The sequence below is a fragment of the Nannobrachium achirus genome (genome assembly GCF_963921795.1).
Source record: "Nannobrachium achirus genome assembly, chromosome: 17".
Classification (NCBI taxonomy): Eukaryota; Metazoa; Chordata; class Actinopteri; order Myctophiformes; family Myctophidae; genus Nannobrachium; species Nannobrachium achirus.
Window position 1 is genome coordinate 24,256,760 of NC_137824.1, and position 20,858 is coordinate 24,277,617.

A 20,858-nucleotide genomic window follows, 5' to 3' on the forward strand; every position below is an offset into this window, starting at 1 on the left:
AGACCACCGGAATCAGTCGGGGGCAGTGAGTAGGAAAGAAAAGGAAGAGGAGCGCGCCAGAAAGCACAAGGGCAGTCCAAGCGCTCCAGACGAGGAGGAAGACACAAGGGTCCTCCTCATTCTGCAGAAGAGTCAGCAGCCACCTGGAGGACTGAATGCGCTAACGAGCGCGGAGCCACGTCCAACTGGTAATGAGCTGCAAAGGTGGACGGCGAAGTCCAGTTCGCCGCCAAACAAACCTCCTGAATGGTGGTCCCTTGCCAGAGACCCCAAGAGGAAGACATCCCCCTAGTGGAATGAGCTGTGAAACCCACAGGTCTAGCCACATTCGCACTATCGTACGCCAACCTAATGGCGTCGACAATCCACCCCGAAAGGGTTGCTTTAGCAATCTCCATCTTCGCGGTGGACTTGCCGTGAGGAACAAACAGGCTGCGCGACTTCCTGCGCGCCTGAGTCCTCTCACAATAAATCTTCAGTGCCCTCACAGGGCAAAGAAGATTAAGGCGCCTGTCCTCCTCCGTACCAAAGGGAGGAGGATGAAAGGCCAAAAGCCGCACCGGAACATGCTGCACCACCTTATTCTTCGGAATGAAGTGAAGGTGAGGTTTAAGTAGCACCTGCCGGCCGTCCGGAGAGAACCTCATGCAATCCTCTGACACTGAGAGGGCATGTAGGTCACTAACCCTCTTGGCCGTGGTTAAGGCCAGAAGGAGAGCAGTCTTGTAGCTAAGGAGCTTCAGAGAGATGCTCTCCAGAGGCTCAAACGGGGGTTGTCTCAATCCCCGTAAGACCACCTCCAAGTCCCAGGCGGGGGCCAGGGGTCTCGCCGTCAGGGAGTCCCGCCTAACCGCTGCCATAAACTGTACCACCCACGGGTGTTTGGACAATTGGTCGCCATCAAGGCTCTGGTGACAGGCCCTAATGGCTGCAAGGTAACCTCTCACCGTAGAGGCCTTACAGTTCCTATCCACCCGATCTTGTAGGAACTCCAGAATGATCGGAATTGAGGAGAACACCGGGTTCACCGAAGGGTGTTTAACCCGACACCACTCCTCAAAGGCTTCCAACTTGCCCTGATACACCTTACGTGTAGAAGGAGCCCTGGACCTCTGCATCGTATCAACGACTGAAGGGTTCAGGCCGGCTGCGATCAGCCTTTCCCTCTCACGGGCCAGACCCACAGGTCTAACCTCTGAGGGTCCGGGTGGAAGATCTCGCGATCCGCTTGACTCAGCAGATCCCGTATCTGGGGCAATTGCCAAGGATCCCTGTACAGGAGCGGAGCTATCAGTGAGCTCCAAGTCCCCGTCCTCGGTGCTATTAGAAGCAGTTCGTGACCGTAACGACGAACCCTCTCGAGGGTCGGAGTAATGAGGTCCATCGGTGGGAAGGCGTACAGCAGGCCCTGGGGCCAATCGTGCGCCATAGCGTCTATCCCCAAGGGTGCAGGCCCCCTCAGGGAGAAGAACAGTGAGCACTTCGCGTCCTCGCGAGAGGCGAACAAATCCACCACCGGATGACCATACTTGGTCCAGATCTGAAACGCTACCGACTGGTTCAGGGACCAGTCCTCGTCGCGAACCCTCCTCCTGGACAGCAGGTCCGCCCCGCTGTTCAGAAGACCAGGGACGTAGGAGGCCTTGACCGACTGTAGGTGCACCGAGCACCAAAGGGCCACTTTGCGAGCCAGCACGTCCAGGGCTCGCCGCCGCCCCCCCTGTTTGTTCACATAACACATTGTTACGGTATTGTCCGTCCTGATGAGGACGTGACAGTTCCGAATGAAGGGCTCGAACTCCTGGAGCGCCAGGAACACCGCCATCAATTCCAAGTAATTGATGTGCTTGTTCATTAAGTCGGGGCCCCAAGGTCCCCTCGCCGTACGTCCTTCCAGGGTTGCACCCCAACCCGAAAGACTGGCGTCCGTGGTGACTACCTTCCTGTGAATCACCGCCCCTAGCCTGGCGCCGCTTCGAAGGAAGCCGGGAACCAGCCAAGGGCTCAGGGCCGTCCGTGCTCGCTCGGAGACCCGGACCAGAGTGCCGCCCTGGCAAGAGGGGATGTTCAAAGAGAGCATCCATTTCTGGAAAGGCCTCAAGTGAAACCTTCCCAGACTCACAAGATCCACGGCCGAAGCCATCAGGCCCGCGAGCCGCTGCACCAACTTGAAGGAGACCTCCTCCTCGGAAAGGAAGGTGCTGGCATGGGACAAGAACTTGTCCACCCTCTGCTGAGAGAGGCGGGCAACTATCTCCCGGGAGTCCCACTCTGCACCCAGGAAGGTGGTCCGCTGAGATGGGTTCAGCACACTTTTTTCGTAATTGACTGCGAACCCCAAGGACTCGAGGTGCGCTATCACCACCCGGGTGTGTAGCGCCACCTCCTGGCTCGAACTTGCGCTTATTAGCCAATCGTCGATGTAGTTTGAGATCCTTATCCCCTGCCGCCTGAGAGGTTCTATAGCTGCCTTCGTAACCATCACGAAAACGCGTGGACTGAGAGACAGGCCAAAGGGGAGGACTGCGTACTCGTAGACCCTCCCCTGGAAAGCGAACCTCAGAAACTTCCTGTGAGGAGGATAGATCGACACGTGCGTGTAAGCATCCTTCAGATCTATTGAGGTGAACCAATCGTTCTCTCTCACGGTTCGAAGCAGGCTGGCAACGGTCAACATCCTGAACTTGAAGGTCATCAAGTACTGGTTGAGACCGCGGAGGTCCAATATGGGCCGCAGCCCTCCCGTCTTCTTGGGAACCAGGAAGTAGTTGGAGTAGAACCCTAAATGGAGCTGACTCCACGGGACCTCCCGTACAGACCCCTTCAAGAGAAGGGCCTGTATCTCTTCCTCCAGAATGCGGGCGTTCTCGCCCTCGGCCCTGGTGAAGCTCACCGTGGGGGAAAGCGGGGGCGACATCTTGAACTGTATTCTGTAGCCCCTTGTAATAGTGCGATAAATCCAATGGTTTGGATTGCACCTCCTCCACTGATCTGCACAAGGTGCCAGCGGAGCGTAAAGATGTGTTGGCAGCACCTGCCGAGCTATCGGCCGCGACACTGTAGGCCGTCCGCTGTGGCCAGAAGAAGCTGCCGCCGGCCTGGCCGCGTGGTGCACCGCAGGCAAAGCAGGAATCCACCTGTGATCCACTTTCTTTACCTTTGCCCGACTCGGGCCTACAGAAAGCGTTTCCACCACCTGAGGGGAAGCGCGCTTTACCCTTAGCCTTCCTGGAAAGGTCCCGGAAGGACTCATGGTTTTTAGCATTAGCAGGTTGTCCCTGGGCTGCCGCAGTGGGCAGTTTACCAAAACCTTGTGAGGAGTGGAATGTGAGCTGGGTGTGAGTGGCTCTTGCAGAAAAGGAACTGGAGCCTGAATAGGCAGAGAAACCAAACCCTTGTACAGACTGTGTGAGTGCGGAACTAGCTGAGGCAGCGAAGGTGCCTGAGGAGGCTGAGCACATACAACTTTCTTTGCAACAGAAGATGCACAGGGAAGAAAGACACAGTTTGTATCGAACACACAATTCTTTACTGGTATTTTCGATTGGCAAGGCACGAAATTTACAGCATTGAGAATTTTTGCAGCACACAACACGGGCGGGTTCACAACACAAACACACTGCACACAAGAACCCGCCCTTAAGTGAGGGGCAAGAGGCCCCTGGGGAGGCCGTGCCTCCCTGGGCAAACTGTCATTTACGCTGCTGCCTTCCGCGTCCCTTCGCGGAGCGGGGCTGGGAACGCTGCTGATGACGGTCTTCCTTGGGCCTGGAAGGAGGAGGGGGCCCATAGGTCCGGGCTCGAGACCCCCCTCTAGAGGAAGACCTGGAGCTTGATCCCGAAGCCCTGTCCCTGTAGTCGTTCCTCTGGACGACCTTCACCATAGAACGCGGGGTACGCTGCCTGGTGGTCGACCGCCGAGACGACTGGGCAGCAGGTGTCGGAGGTACAGTCTCGACCACCAACTCCCTGGTCTCCCTCCTGGCAGCCGCCCGCGCCTGGAAGAGAGCGAGCCCGCCCGCCATGATCTCCGTTCCCGAAGAGGGCAGGTTGCGGAGCTCTTTTTTGTCCGCTTCATCCTTCTTCCAGTCAATGGGCTCCAGCCAGCGGGTGGACTCCATCTGCATACACTGGTCCATGGAACGCCCCACCCAAGCCATTGCATGGAAATTGAGCTCGATCATGAGGTCCAGTGAGGCCTTGATCTCAGCCGCCACATCGAGGGGAGGGTCAGAGGCCGGTGGGTTCTGGAGGAGCTTCACATAGGCCGCCAACAGGCCCGCGGCATTGAGAGCCCTCACAGCATGTCCATCAGCTCTGTAAGCCTCCTGGGTGGCCTTGGACATGAACCTTTCCCACTTGTCCTCTAGAAGCGGGTGGACACCCGACAGTGAGTAGGGACTCGGCTCACCAGGCTTATCATGGAGGAACCGGGCCTGGAGCATGGAGGCCAAGGCAGGGCTGATGTGCGGGCATCTAGGAACGCCCATCTCCTGCGCCCCCTCGAACTCCGTGGGGAAGTCCAGTTTTTCCGGATCCTTGTGAGTGGCCCAAGTCTCCTGGAAAACCTGCTGTAGGCCAGTGATGGCCGGCAGGCAAGCCATGACAGGCGGCAGGGGTGGAGCACGGTCCACACCCAGCCGCGGTTGGCAAGAAGTTGCAGGCTGCTGCCGTACAGGGACGGTGAGGTTCTGCAAACGAGCGGCCCTCTCCAGGACAGACCAGGGGTCCATGGGAAGGGGAGGGCTGGCGCCAGCGGCGCCACTTGAAGCTGCTACGGTGCCGGAAGGAGGGAGCTGAGACGCGGACAGGGCCGCCGCCTGTGTCAGACTCGAACTGCCGGCAGCAGAGGGGGCCTGTGACCCCGGCAAGGCGGAGGGAACAGGCTCGGTGCCACCAGGAGCTGGGGAAGCAGCAATGCCTGCTTGAGTCCCAGCCTGAGCGGTGGTAGGGGAAACAGAAGCTGCTTGGCTCGGGGCGGCAGCGAGGCCTGCCGGAACCCTGGCCATAGCAGAGATGGAGAGAGGCGAGTCATTAACATCAGGGTGGAGATGGATCACAGGGGACCCTTCTTCCATCAGGACTACGACCTCATCAGGCTGCTGGGTGGGGGAAAAGTCCCCCTCTTCCCCAAAAGCCTCTTCCTCGCTGTCGTGACGGTCGAGGGCAGAGAAGGAGAATTCAGATGAAAGGCTGTCAGCCCTGGAGTGGGCTGGAGAAGCACCACCATCGGCTGGAGGAGCAGTGCCGTCAGCCGGAGCGCCGCCGTCTGGAGAAGCGCCCTCATCGGCCGGAACGGAGGCGCCGCCGCCGCCGCCGCCTGGAGGAGCGCTGTACCGGCCTACAGGGAGGCCCGGGGACACAGCAGAGGCGAGGCCGGAGAGAAGGGAGATCGTGTCCAGGCGGAGCCGACGCGCACCTAGAGGTAGGTCACGACACTCCAAACACACAGGAGGATCTTCCTCTAAGGCATCCAAGGCGTGACGCCAGCCCATGCAGGCGATGCACGCACCATGGAGATCGTCCGGGGCTACCAGCAACCTACAGGCCAGGTTGGCACAACGGCCATAGGAGCGTGAGGACGTCATGTCCACACAAAAAACTTTAGCATCGATAGAAGATTCGAGAGTCTAAAGCAGAAAAGCGTGTATTAGCGTGAGCACAGGCAAGGCCAGTAGCAAACAGCAAACGCCAACAATAACAAAGCTAGCAGAATACAACGAAGCCGGTAGCTAGGAGCTAACGCTAGGCTATCGTGAAGCTAACAACAAGGAAAAACAGCTGAGCGCTGCGTTAGCACAAACAACGAAGCCGGTAGCTTAAGAGCTAACACTAGGCTATCGTGAAGCTAACAACAAGGAACAAACAGCTGAGCGCTGCGTTAGCAACAACAACGAAGCCGGTAGCTAAGAGCTAACACTAGGCAAAGTAACGTGAAGCTAACAACAAAGGTAAACAGCGGTGCTGTGAAACTTTACGTTGAACATTTGAAGAGAAGAATAGTCCCGAGACCGGTGGACTGGTCCTAAGCTGTCGCTCTCGGTTATCCTCGAGACGATTATATCTTCTAGAATAGGTTGAAATATACTTACAAATAACGTAGGTCAGGAGCTGTGAGATTCCGTTCGCGCTGTACCATTTGAGGAGCAGATAGCGAAAAGAGACAGTATTGTGGGATGCCACAGGTTTTATGGGGGACTGACCCAGTACCGTAAAACTTGAGTGACAAGCCCTCCGGCCAATCAGGGATCGCCCTGCGGGAGTTAACGTGAGTACGTTCTGTTGTGAGGCTGACGCAATAGCGCCACCCAAAGGAGGGAGTACCGAACTGGAAGACCGAAAATAAACACAGTGTACTCACCCTGGCCTCCCTCTCAGCGTCCAGAGAGCCCCCCGCCTGCTCCTGCAGGAGGGCATAGGCACGCTGCAGAGCCTGGTACTCCCTGGTGAGCTGGCGGAAACGCAGCTCCGACTCCTCGCGAGACACGCCCTGAGGAAAAGGATGGAGGAGGTCAGAGCATGTACAGTGTGCACGCAACTGCGCACACACATTCACACTGCATTTGAGACTTGACTACGATATTATTGCGAAAATCAATATCCACTAGAAATACTGTTCCTATGAAACAGTGTGGGCTCGCTCGTGACTATATTCTGCAGCGTGCTAACTGTCATGTGAAGCTCAACCAACTAACACCACTCCCAGGTTTTCTGTACCTCATTGGCTAAGGGCCCTGCCTTTGTACTGTCTGCGACGGAACTCATGCGGCGAGGACTCTCGCGCCACAGTTATGTGGACATCAGGGATGTGGACATCAGGGATCCCCATATCTCCATATATGGGCATAAAAGTGATTTGTACCCCCTGGCATCACAGGGATCTCTCTAGGGCATCATTAATATTGATGACATCAGGGAACTCCATATATGGGCATAAAAGGGATTCTGTTAGTGGTTCCCCTGACATCACAGTGACATCAGAGCATGATGACATCATGATGACACATTTTTACGGTCTATGGGTTTGCCCATAGACCGTATACACGTCTACACAGAGACAAGCTGTGACGTTTCTCATGGTAAACTGCGACATTCGGTCGCAATTATCCTGGGGAGGAACATTTGGCAAAAAATAGCAGATCTGCAAGCTCAAACGCGACACGTTGTGAGCTTGTAGTTCAGCTATTTTTTGGCAAAGACATTTCATAGAGTGAAAAAAAGACTGTATCAATTTACGAATATTATAAGTGCCTTTTACCAATTATAGAGGGTTTAAGTGGTACCGGATATGCAGCTCTGCAAATAAAAGGTGAATTGATCCCAGTGCATGACGCAGGACGATATCGTGATGAATTAAATCTCCACGATACGATCATCGTGAGTGTTTTTTATCACGATAAACGATAATATCGCTTATCGTCCCATCCCTAGACTAGACTCGTTTACCATAACCCTTTCATGACCTCCACCTCCCACACACACACACACACACACACACACACACACACACACACACACACACACACACAATTTGTTTTACAAACAGTTGAATAAAATGAATCCAAACAGAGGGATTCTCTTACATCTTCGAGGTCTTCCTCTGGCGTGGCGGGGGTGCGGTCTGTCAGGTCAGTGTTATAGGAGGTCAGAGAGGAGGTCTCGGAATCTATCGACTCCTCATCAAATCCAAAATATGTCTCCACAACATGCCTCTATGAGAGAAGAGAAAATAAAAAGACAATCGGTGTAGACTCGAGGACCCGGCCAACAAAGTATACAGGGTTATAAATAACAGTGGAATAAATACACAAACACACACACAAACACAGCTTACCAAAACACACACAAACACGTGCCGCTAATGTCAATTACACATTCTAAAAACGGATCATTCCAGTCCTGGATTCTAATTGGCAGAGTCTGTTGTAAAATACTCGCCAACAGTCTTTTTTACAATATTCGTAATGTTCTGCCTGTGTCAGGCAGGGACTACATTCTTGTAGAAATGCTTTAATTCCGATACTTTGTAACCCTTTTAGAAAACCAATAAGCCACACAAGGCAATTTGATTTTAGAACAGCTTAGAAGGTCAGAATGGCAGTGTGTTCTCAGCCATTCTAAACACCAGGGTAAACCACAGCCCTGTGGCTTATTGCTTTAATAAAGAAAACACATCTCACGCATCCAATAAAAACATCCTGCATCATTTCTGTTCCTCAAGTTGATGCTGTCAACACTCGTGCCTCCCAGTCCTCACGTCCAACTTTTTCCTCACATTTTCTTCTTCACAATAAAAATGACAACAAGATCCACACACAGGGCATAAAACTGGTCTTCATTCAACAGGCATATTTATTATTACCAAACCAACAAATGGACCACCAGTCCAGGTTTTTAGGTGTACTACATTACTACATACTGTACATATCCTGTGCTTACCATCGTGTTTATAGGTCATCTCCTGGCAGCCAGAGAAGTAGAGGCAGACCAGCGCACACAGGCAGATGAAGGAGGAAAAATAAAGGATGAGGAGGACGTACTCTGACATACTGCACTACGTGCTCCAATGCCAATCTATACAGGAGTTGTGTACCGCTCCTCTACCATGCATGGACCTATGCCAGCAGATCTGTACCACACAAAGCAATCCTTGAATGCTGAGTTGAGAGGAACGACTGTCCAACCAGTCAAACACCCACTACACCCACAAACACACGAGAACAAAAACAACAAACAGATCCTTCAAGAAATGAGAAGACTCAAGAAGATTTCTGTCTCGTCGGATTCTCTGTATGTCTTTAAATTGTGAAGCTGCCTCCAGGTAGAAGGCACAGTTCTCAAAGAAGATAGAGAGATCTACACTGTAGAATGACTGGTTCCCATAAATGATGGAGAGGAGAAAAAAAGTGTGTTGCACGTTCAGTCTCCTCCTCTCCTAGCAACATCACTGTCTCTGCAAACTCCCCTGATGAACCAGTCCAATTAATAACACCACACACACACACACACACACTCAGGATGTTCACGGAGGGTTTGTGTGTGTGTGTGTGTGTGTGTGTGTGTGTGTGTGTGTGTGTGTGCGTGCGTGCGTGCGTGCGTGCGTGCGTGCGTACCATAGACTGTGGGTGGGTACGCGTGCGTGTGTAATTCAGTAAACAATTTGGTGAACAGGTGCTCTCAGTTGTGAAGGATGTTGTCTCTTGAGCCCAATTAAACAGACACACACGCACATGCACACACACAAGAATTGACTAGGGCATCAGCAAACCCCAGGTACAGTGGTTGCTATGTGACAACACCACTGGAGTAACTGTGTGTTTGCAAACACACACATATATAACATACAGTACAGTGTGTGATACACACACACACACACACACACTGTAAGAGATGAGACAGAACTCAGATCTTTACAGGACCTGAAGCCATGCGGACGCACGCGCGCACATACACGCACACACGCACACACACACACACACACACACACACACACACACTTACTTTAGATATTTTGATAGGTTTCCTTTTGTTCTTTTTGTTGATCACCAATCGGTCACGTTCCTAATGAGAAACACAGAGGAGAAATAGAGCTTTAATCACACTATTGTGAGCATGTCATTACATGACAGGCACAAATTCTATAGACTAAATCTATTTTAGATTTTGACTTTGCCCATTGGTGTGCCTTGAGCACTAAACTTGTGAATGGAAGCGAGGGATGGGTTCAGAGCCCATTGACTAGAAAGTTACAAAACATTTTTCTTTTTTTAAATAGTAGACCTGCGTGAGTTCGTCGATGATGCCACGTTGCTCGTTAACCTGTAGCTTGAGGAACTCCAGCTCCTGTTCCTCGTGCGCGTGGCTTAGATCTGTCAGGGAGCTGGGGCGCTTCAGCTGAGGCTGATGGGATGGCTGCTGAGACTGCTGCCGAGAGGAGGTGGCCTTCTCCTTCTGAGAGAGAGAGAGAGAGAAATAAAGGGGAAACAACGGATTATTTTCTAAGTCAGGGGTCTTCAACAGGGAGTCCGGGACCCCTTGGGGGTCCTCAGTGTTACTACAGGGGGTCCTCCAAATCTTCCAATCCTTTTTATAATCCTTTTTCTACTGCTCCTACTGATGTTGTCCAAACCTCAACCAAATTCGTACACATTATCTCTAGTCTGTAGTCACGTGATCAAGATGTATCTGAAAGCTATCTGAAAGCTAATCGGAATAGAATCCGAAAAATCTGACAAAACTTGCTGGAAGGGCCCGTTTTGTACGACATGCTACAAACTTGGCATGCAACCATGCACACTCCCAGTAAGCAGAATATCCACAATTCATTTTTTTTTTCCTAAATCGCCTAAATATAGCGCCACACCTACAGATTTTGTCCAAACCTCACACAAATCGGGATACATTATCGCTCACATCTATCACATTTCTCATATTCCATTCCGAAAGGATTTCAAAGTATGTGGGAGTGGCCGTTTTACACAATATCCCACACATCATGCATGCAATGCCTGATTGCTGGGAAACTGCACGCTGCACGCACATCTTTTTTGGCCCTGGATTCCTTGAATAATGACGCAACTTATAGGCCCTGTTTGTGCCAAATTACATTTTCTGCCATAGTGTGTTTTTTTTTTCAAAAGACATGTTGGTTCATTAAAACAAACATCTGTTTATCTGTGCTAGGGCTAGAAACGGTGAATTCTCACTACTTAAAGACAAAGCCAAGTAAAGGCTACAGAGTAAAGGGGAGTAGTAGGAGAAGGCCTGTCAAGGCTGGTGGGTCTTTCTCACCATTTCTGCGTTCTCTCGGCTCAGGTTCTTGAGTTTCTCCTCCATACGCTGCAGTGTGTGCAGGAGATCATCGTTCTTCTTGGACATTCTCTTGTTCTTCTCAAACATGGGCTTCATCTGGCTCTCCGCCTCCCGCACCCGCTTCACCTGCAATGCAGCAGAGGAAATGGAAGAAAATGTTATCTCAGGTTATTATTATTATCTCACCCCCCAATCCTCAATGATGGAGGATAAGAACAAAACAGCCATCATGTATTCACATGATGGCTGTTTTGTTCTTATCCTACATTTTCATTGCGATCGACAATTTCAACCAAGCAATAAACAGTGGAGCTTATTTCTAACTTTTTACGGAGTGGACCTTATTTTATTTCATGTACTGTTGTTTGTCCTGCAGCCGGGCACTTGGATGTGCGTGCGCTATCCTTTCTTTGCATTTTCCAGTTCAAGCATATTGATTTTCCAGGCCTAGCGCATTGACGAGATAATGATCAGTTGGGACACCAAAAATCAACCGCAGTCGATGGATTGGTCCTCACAAGCATAGACATACAGCACAATGTACATAAATGTGCATGTTATTTCGCCCCAAAATATATCCGTCTCTGGACACTCTTATGTCTGTATGATTGATGATTGATTTTTCTTTATTAAAGTGTCGTGCTTCCAAGGAAGCCCAGCCCATATGGACAATTTTACATTTCATTTGACATTGAACCAACATAACAATTCACAAATGATGATCAAACAAATAACCAACATAAACACTCAAGCTTCATACGGTACATGTCGGATTCCATAAATACAACTTAACATAAAACATTGGGCCTGTTCCCTCACATTTTAACAGGAGCCCTGACTTGAACCTATTTGAAAAGCTGAGACTGTCTTCTATATGTGGGTGCGTGTGTGTACACAGGTCTTTAATTAATGCATGTACAGTGCATTCGTGCGCGCGCTTCTCACCAGTTCGTTCCTCTCGTCGGCCAACAGGGCGTTCCTGTCCTCCAACTTCCTGATGACGGAATGCAGCTCCGCCATCTTCAGCTGGAAGCGCCTGGCGTCGCGCTCCTCCGCCTCCTGGGGGGGAGGGGGCAGAGGGGAGGCGGTGGAGGAGGAGGAGGAATACAACAACTGAAATAGAGGGAGTGCATGCAAATGGGCGGAGGAGGAGGAGTTGGACGGGGAAGAAGAGTTCACGGGATGGAGTACGAGTTGGTTTCAATGGGCGTGTGTGTCAAAGCATGTTTTGCCTGCATGTATGAACTACATGTGGCTGTCTCATTGTTCGTGTGCATGTGCTCAAATCCATGCATGCATGCATGCACAAATGTATTGTGTATGTACGAATGTATGTTTTACGTCAATGTGTACACAGCATGTCTACGTGCATGGGCATTCCACGGATTCCCTGTGTGCAAACAGTGCTTATTCGCGTGCACAATATGGAGACGTTTCTGCTAAATGCCTAAATTGCTTGATGTTTGATTATACGTGCCTGTGCAGGCTGAAGTGTAGTAGCATACAGTACATTGTACAGTGTGTACAGTATATTGGCAAGCACACCCTAGGGCTGTAACGATTCACTCAATTCACGATATACAAAATGTAAAAGATCTACAAGCTTGTAGATCTGCCCCAAAAATAAACAAAGCATGGCTGGAGCCGAGTCTGCGAGCAGACATGCCGCTCCACCGGATCATAAATATCTCAATAGTAAGAGCATTTATGCTCCGACCAATAATTTTTACACAGTGCACTGCTGCATTTATAGTTTAATAGTATATTTTACTGCTACAGCCTAATAGTACTCCATGGTACAATGGTATTGCATGCGGAAATAAAACAAGTGCGTGTTGTGAACAGGTGAACTTAAAAAGAGTGTCGAGTTTCATCTTTCAATCCACCGGTTTGAATCGCCAAACATTTGTGTCAATAATCACGGATAAGTTGCACTAACAACTTTAGCTGTCATCATTACTGTGCATACACACATGCACATTGCACATGCATGCATTTTTGCTTTTGAACATTGAAATGTACCTGGTTGTTCAGCAGGTCTGGGGTGTCTCCTAGCCCAGGCACAGCCTCTCTCTTGGGGCTGCCGTGGTTGTGTCTCTCAGCTTCCCGGACATGTCCCAGCTGCTCATCCAGGGCCTCCTTCTGAAGCTGGAGCTTCTGGGCGAAACCGGCCTGCGTCCCCAGCTCTCGCTCCAGGGCACAGACCACCCGGTCCTTCCCCTTCAACTCATCCATCTAAAAAATACAAATAAGGGGGGTGGGGGGTAGTGGAGGAGGGCAAGGAGTGGTGGTTGTGTTGCTGTGTGTAAAGAATTGATTGCGTTTCCGAATCAGGAAGATTTGGATTGATTCTGGGGTGGCCGCTGGCCTACCGGTCCAGGCGCATAGCACATAGACTCAGTGTTGCCTGACAGCGTGTCGCTGGTTCGATTCCCGATCCCGACTACCTTTGCTGCGTGTCACTCCCAATCTCTCTCCTCATTTCCTGTCAGTCTACTGTCCTATCAATAAAGGCATAAAAGCCCCAAAACATCTTTCTTTAAAAAAATAAGATTTGGATTGATTTCAGAGTCTTTTACACCTGAGTTACAGCTCACATCTGACATTTATTTCCCACCAAGAGAAAATACGAAGTACTGTAATTGCTGGACTATAAGCCGCACCTGAATATAAGCTGCATCAGCTAAATTTAGAACAAAAAACAAATGTTTACATATATACGCCACACCTGACTATAAGCCGCAGGTGTCCTTCCTGCTTCCCGCTAGAGCTCCCCTGGGGGCCATTAGCTGTACAAATCTATATATAAATCCTTGTTAAAGACCATTGTAAAACTAACTAACTGGCCGTTTGCTGTAAAAATCTCTATATAAGCCGCACCGTTGTATAAGCCGCAGGGTTCAAAACATGGGAAAAAAGCCACAGCTTATAGTCTGTCAATTACGGGTACTGTAGTTTGGGAAGTTCGGGGCAAAATGTATTAAATCACAAAAAGAGGTTTTGCAGTGACAGCGAGTCTTTACTCATTCTAGTTCTGCACACTTACTTGTACAAACATTCATTATGGGTAGAAAAAAGCCTTTTAATCCTCTGTTTCATTTGACTCTCATTCCATTCAATCTAGTTCTCTCCAATTTAAATTACAATATTAAATGGTACATATTGTACCTCTGTCATTAATAATTGATGAAGCGTTGTTCCTGGCCTGAGTTGACATGGCTTCCTCTGCTACTGTCCCCGTTTCCCTTGCCTTTGTTCTTTCGCTCCTGGTATTTCCTGCATTCCTTATAAACAATCCGTCTAGTTTTATTTACATGGAATTTAAGCTTACTATAGTAGCTTGAATATATAGAACAGGGGTCAGCAACATTTTTGAAATTAAGTGCCATGTTTTTATTTTCTAGATAGTCAGTGTGCCATGTCAACATTCATTTTAATGACACCCCATCAACATTCTGACATATTTTGGTTGTCAGGACGTTGTTATCACAATCATTTGACTCTCCCCGACTCCCTCAGTCAGAGTTAAAAATTTTAATGAATGTAGAATTAAGTGCAGGATGTAATTTGCTGCAAATTGGGTGACTTAACACTTGGGTGACTGAACTGAAAAAACTACCCCTCCGCCTGCATTTACCGTTCATTTAGACCGTTAGATTTTCTCCCTTTTGGCCGAGCTGCGCAACACCTCCTCCCCCTGCTGCCGGCGGGGGTTCTATTGTCTTCCAAATGTGAATTAGCATTTCAATTGACCTCTCAAAATACGACGGGACAACAAGCTCACCATAGCCACACAGTTTGTGAGCTTATATAATTAAACATTTGTTTGGCAAAGCTTTCATATATGTCCCGACTTTATTATTATTATTACTAGAAATTGATATAAGTTAGTTAATTATAAAGAGAACGTTGATCAGTAGGTTCACTAGAGCGAAGCCGTGGCGAGCGAAGCCGTGGCCCAACACAAAGTTAACAAAGAAATTACATAAACAAGGGAAATAACAAATAAAGAATGGTCTAAACACAACTTATAAAGCAACGAAAATAATAAGCTAAATAAGAGGAAACGAAAAATACAATAACTTAGCCAAACAGAACCTTTCCGAAGCGTTCAGAACTCAACAAAAACTCAACACATCTTAAAAATAAATAAATAAATAAATCCCGTCCTGTCCCACTCCTGTACAAGGACTCCTCATACCTGGAGTTGTTGTCTTATGTCTTTCTCTGCTTTACTGTAGCCTACTCACTACTCAGGGATTAGACACAAGTTCATAGGACTACTCTTCTCGGACCCCGAAAACTTTAAAGGTAGAAATGTATTTTATTCACGGCTTTTATGCGCAACTCTATTGTTGCGCTGACGGCGCCTGGTTTGTGCTGCGTCAGCCTGCGTGCATCTCTTAGTTTTCACTTGAGTTGAGAAACAAACCACTTCAATATGATGGACGTTATGTAACATTTTGTCAACAATCTCTGCACCTTTGGAGTAATATAAAAGTTCACTTTGAGTCTTTGACACATATTTATATCCATCGCGCTGTTCAACTCTGCACAACGCGGCACAAAGCGTTGCAGCGTGATGCGATCTATAGGCCTATATAGAGAGATAATTCACATTCTCTTCACTCTGTAAAATGTTCACGTAGTGTTTTTTGCTTAGGCATGTAACAATAAAAAGCAAATGATTATCCATTAGAAATTAAACGTGCAGGACACAAGTGTCGGGTGCCTATACTGTTTGATCGCACCCATGTCACCGTGACATGCGTGCCGTCTAAAAGCCGTCTCCACTCGGACAGAACAGGCGCAGCGTGTGCGCAGTGTGTGCCGTGTAGGCATATCTATACAATATATTCATTTTGGCCGATAACTTATAGATCACCCAGTTGTTCTTTATATGTAGGTATTAGCTGAAATGATGCTTAGCTTTTAGAAACACGCTGTGCAGTGGCAGCAGCGTCGCACTTCTCCCGGTCAGCAAGAGCATCATCTCCCCGCAAATGATTGCTCATGCACGGCTAAAATAATAATAATAGGCCTACATTATATACACCATAGCGATTCTCATAATTAATATTATATTGATACTATTTATGAAATAAAACATTTCCAGGTAGTGGTTTTAATGTCTTTGCTAAGCTGACAGTGAAATGCAAATGATCCATTACCTTGAACAAAGGCGCACAACGGGAGCGCTAAACGTGTGAATTCTCTTAGGAGGGGGAGAATGGGGGAGAGCGGTCTATTCTGCCGATAATTACCGTCAGAGTGGTATAATTGTATTTTATTTCATAATTAGGAAACTTTTCAGAAGGGGAAAAAAAACGAGAACATATATCTTGAGTATTTAGGAAAAGTCATGGAAGGGGAAATTTCTGAGACCTTCACAGGGAGAGTTATTGCACTTTGAAATCTCAAAATCGGCCTAAAGGACCGGTTAGTCACCCGTGTGTTAATGTAATTGACCACGTTTAAAACAATATTTGATTTTAAAATACAAATCCTCTCTCACACTTCTGCCAGTGTGCCAGTGATCACCCTCCCCTGTGCCAATGTTGGCACCCGTGCCTAAGGTTGCCTACCCCTGATATAGAAAATAAACCATGTACTTCCTTCAACATTTCCTAGATATCAATAATGTTTTTATATTGAGACCTTCTTATCTTATAATTGACTTACATAATATAGTTAATGGATAACTAAAATTGGCATATACTGTAGAGCTGTATCTAGGGAGACAAGCAAATAATGAGATAAAAGCCTGTGTTTGGACACACACACTACAATAATTTACCACCAACTTGTACAGTAGGTCAGTGAAATAAACACACCCTGCACCACAGAGCATGACGTGAGCGCAAAATGGCCACCATGAGAATACAGCAGGTGCCAGCGTGGTGATGTCAAGTAACGCCAAGGGATGTGCAGTTTATCCCATTCAGAACGGGTACACCTTATTCTGTATCATTATTTTATGCTTTAACTATTGAAAAATAGCAGATATACAAGCTCACAGCGCGGCACCGAGTGCCGCGCTGCGAGCTTGTAGATCTGCTATTTTAGAAAAATCGTGAAAATTTGAATTTTGACCCGATTCTATAAGTGTCTTTTGAATCCTTCTAAGATTTTTTTAAAAACCTATGTTTCTATGTCAGCAATCTGGTTAGCCATCGTCAAAGAAAATGTCCTTTTCACTTAACCGGAGCTCAGTTAGTCTGTTCTGGAGAGACTACTATGTCAGTGGTTCTCAAACGTTTTCATGTGAAGGACCCCCAAACTGATATTTATTTGGCCACAGACCCCAATCTCAAAATATCTAGTTCCAAGGCCTAAATGGGTTATGTGGAGTCTGACTCCAGCAGCAGTTTTGCGGTCTCACCAGTCGTCGGATGTCTCTCTCACAGTCCCTCTTGATGCGATGCACCTCATCCTGGTGCTGCTGATACGCCGTGCGGAGGTCGGCGGCCTTGGCCTTGTCCGCTTGCAGTGCAATGGCCAGCGCCTCCTCCGCCTGCTTCCTGGCTGTTTTCTGCTCGTGGACCTGAGAGAGAAAACACACACAGTTTGTAAACACACACACACACACGCACGCACGCACGCACGCACGCAAACATAGGGCATCTGTCATTATCAACACTGTTTGAAGGCACTCAGCCTGTTTATCTCAAAGGTTACAATGAAACAATAGGCTGGCACAGAGAACTCTCCATACCGCTTCCTGTTTTTCAATGACAAAGTAACGTTCGTACAGTACACACTATACAGACAAACGCACATACGCGCACGCATTCTCAAATACCTCTCTGTCTGACTAAACTAAAAGCTCATTTTAAGCCCTGGACACAGATATAGACCTAGCCTTCAGTTTACGGTGTACTCTGTGTTGATACTATTGAAAATAATTCCGTCCACATGTCGCATTGTGTATTTAATGACCCCGCTGTGACGCCGTCTACAACACTGCCTCCACTTTTGACGCTTTCTTTATCCTCATTCATTTGTTGTGAGAAAACGTTTAATCCAGAACTGCACTCTTGTGGATGTATTGCTTTAGAACCATGCCAGCGTAAAGGATGCATGGAGTATGTGAGCAGTGACCATGGGATGGCCACACCAGCAGCCACACAAAGTTGGTAAAACATGGTGGACTCTTTTTTGGTTTATATTTATTTTCAGCAATACATTCTTCAAACATAAAGGACTATACACAACAGGCTAAATGGTGATAAGACAGTCTGACTGCTAGTGTAAATCCATTAAAGGGGAAGACCACCCATTTTCAGTATTGAACTATGTCATTAATATAACTTAGAGGAGTTGTGTGGAAATAGAAAAAATGTTCCCCCCCTTCTGTGTTGCCTAGAACTGGAAGATGATTTTGGGGTTTGTATTGTAAAGTACAACGGTGTGATGTCATCAAGTTGTACTTTACAAAACAAACCCCAAAATCAATCCTCCAGTTCTAGGCAACACAGAAGGGGGGGAACGTTTTTTCTATTTCCACACAACTCCTCTAAGGTATATTAATGACATAGTTCAATATTGAAAATGGGTGGTCTTCCCCTTTAAGTTCTTTTGTCATGGCTTTTTTATGAGGAGTTCCTGTCACCCAAAACCCACTCTTCTTTGTCACTCTTCTGACATCACAATGACATCACAATATAGCTGACCTGTTCCGAGTGACTTCACAACACCTCATCCCAGCTCAGCAGAAGGATATAGCTATGGGATATAGCATCATATCAGAGTGATGTCAGAACAGGTCAGCTACAGTATATCCTTCTGATGAACTTGGATGAGATTGACATCAGAGATCTCCATATATAGGGCTATATCCTATATCCTTCTGCTGAATGATATTGATGACATCAGGGATCTCAATATATGGGGCTATATTTCCATATATGGGGCTATAATCTATAGTCTGTACGCGCCCATTCTCGCCCTTAGGGCGTCTTACTGTTTTTTGTTGAGTTATCAGTTTGGATGAGTGCTGTAGTTTATGTGGGACTGGCCAAAGAAACAATAATGATGTTCTTTATATATATAGCTCCTTTCTATCATGAGTCACAAAGTGCTGCACAAACATGAGACAGAATACACAAAACTAAAATTTCACACACACAAAGAAAAAGGGAAAATAGAATTCGCTAATATAAATTAAACAAGAAATAACCTTGCATACAAGGAAACAAGAGATAAGGAAAAAGGTAATGGAACAATGAAGAGGTTATTTATAGGAATGCTTTCTGGAACATATACGTTTTTAAAACTGATTTAAACAAAGTAATCAGTGAGGCATTCCAGAACCTAGGAGCTTGGACGACAAAGGCCCGACCATCCTTGGTTACATAAGTCAAATTACGGACTTTTAGGAGCGCCTTGCCTGAGGACCTCAGGCCACAGGGAGGTTCATAGGAGGGCAAGAGCTCAGAGATATAACTGGGAGCAAGACCCCGTTGAGCCTTAAAACGTAATTAAACAAACTGTAAAATCGATTCTAAAAACAACTGGAAGCCAGTGAAGTATTGCTAGGACAGGGGTGATAGGGTCACGCTAAATGAGGCTTAACCATCATTTACAGAATGGGCAACCAGCCACACACACATACACATACACACAAACCCAACACATACAGTTTCTCACATGTACACACACAATCCCACCCATTCATACCTCCTGTTGCAGTTTGATCCTCTCCCCGTCGAAGGCCCTGCGGGACTCCTCTCGGGCCTCGAGGAGGAGGGCGGTCTTCAGCTTGTCGGGTGCCCCGTCCCTCAGGGCGAACACCAGGCCCTGGAGCCTCTGTACCTCCGTGTCTCGGATCTTGACGGCCCGCGCCAGCTCGGCCTCATGCTGGCGGGCCAGGGTCTCGCGGGCAGCCGCCGCCTCGCGGAGCTTCTCCTCGTGGAGTTTGGCGCGCAGGTCGGTGATCGCTACGGCGTGCTTGTGCTGCTCCAGCTCGCGTGCCTGCCGCTGCTCTTGGAGCCGTTCGCGCAGCTTACACACCTGGTGGGAGTTTGTAAAGTATGGTGTTTTTATTTTTTTATAGTTATAGTGCTCAGTGTGAATGGCCCTGGCAAGTTTAAGGTAAGCTGCACCACGGTAATTTTTCTCAGTTTGGGTCGAGTGACACTTGTTGAAGACACTTGATACCGTTTTAACAACAACGCCATAGTCTGTGCCATTATCATAGTAATCATAATCACTGTCTTTTTGTCTCCTCTCTCCTCTTCCTCACTAGAGCCAAACATTATTTTCTTCTTTATAGATTTTTGTGAAAAAGACACACAACACATCGCTCAAATAGAAACTTTAATCAAGTCTAATTTGTTCTAAATTGATTAGAACCTTTAGCACTATTTTACTAAATAAAACATTGGTCAAAACATCTGTAATTGTTGGTGTAGGTCTAAGACTCTCAAAAATTGGGATTGGCATAGGGACCCATAAATCTAGCATGGGTCGAGCTCTGATCGTCACCTTGCTCCTCTCCTGCTGCAGCTCCATCTGGCTGTCCATCAGTTTGCTCTTCAGCTCCTCGTTGGCAACCTGCACCGGCTCCACCATCGCCTCGGCTTTCTCCGGCTTCCTGCCCTTCTTAAGGGGTGGGCCCGAGGGGGGTGTGGTCGATGACATGGCACTCTGACCGACCAATCAGGACAGACATAGAGCAGTGGCTTTGGTGGAAACGGCGTGGTCAGAGTCAATCGCTGCTCTTCCTCCCCGCGCGGATTAGCCCACATATTACCTTCATCGTCATCATCCGTGCCATCCTACATCATTGCTCGAGGGCCCCGAGGGTTCCTTTGAGAGAGACGGGGCGAACACAAGACACAAAGACAAAACGGTGAGTCAGGGTTAAAAACTGGGTTAAGACAAAAACTACATTCAGCGTGACACCTCTGCACAACACCCCAGGCCTAAACTATAATTATGACACATTATATTCTGGGAAGAACAGTCTATTTTGGGGACCAACATTCACACAGTCTATCCTTCCTCACCGTCTTCTCTCTCACTCTCACAAAGAGCAGTGCCTG

The 20,858-nt window shown here is 48.0% G+C and overlaps 1 protein-coding gene across 1 annotated transcript in view; it reads right to left on the minus strand.

Annotated features, from left to right (window-relative positions):
- The window catches only part of jakmip1 (janus kinase and microtubule interacting protein 1), a gene marked incomplete at its 3' end in the record, with an annotated part of 36,093 nt that extends 15,628 nt beyond the window's left edge, over nucleotides 1-20,465 (minus strand). Inside the window, exons 1-10 of the mRNA XM_080746004.1 lie at nucleotides 20,299-20,465; nucleotides 19,492-19,824; nucleotides 17,195-17,356; nucleotides 12,835-13,047; nucleotides 11,758-11,925; nucleotides 10,792-10,938; nucleotides 9,781-9,951; nucleotides 9,502-9,561; nucleotides 7,584-7,712; nucleotides 6,362-6,490 (exon numbers count right to left, since the gene is read on the minus strand). Of these exons, the coding sequence (XP_080602130.1) occupies nucleotides 6,362-6,490; nucleotides 7,584-7,712; nucleotides 9,502-9,561; nucleotides 9,781-9,951; nucleotides 10,792-10,938; nucleotides 11,758-11,925; nucleotides 12,835-13,047; nucleotides 17,195-17,356; nucleotides 19,492-19,824; nucleotides 20,299-20,454 (1,668 nt within the window). The 5' untranslated portion in view covers nucleotides 20,455-20,465. The remainder of the gene's footprint in view (nucleotides 1-6,361; nucleotides 6,491-7,583; nucleotides 7,713-9,501; nucleotides 9,562-9,780; nucleotides 9,952-10,791; nucleotides 10,939-11,757; nucleotides 11,926-12,834; nucleotides 13,048-17,194; nucleotides 17,357-19,491; nucleotides 19,825-20,298) is intronic.
- Nucleotides 20,466-20,858: the final 393 nt, after the last annotated feature.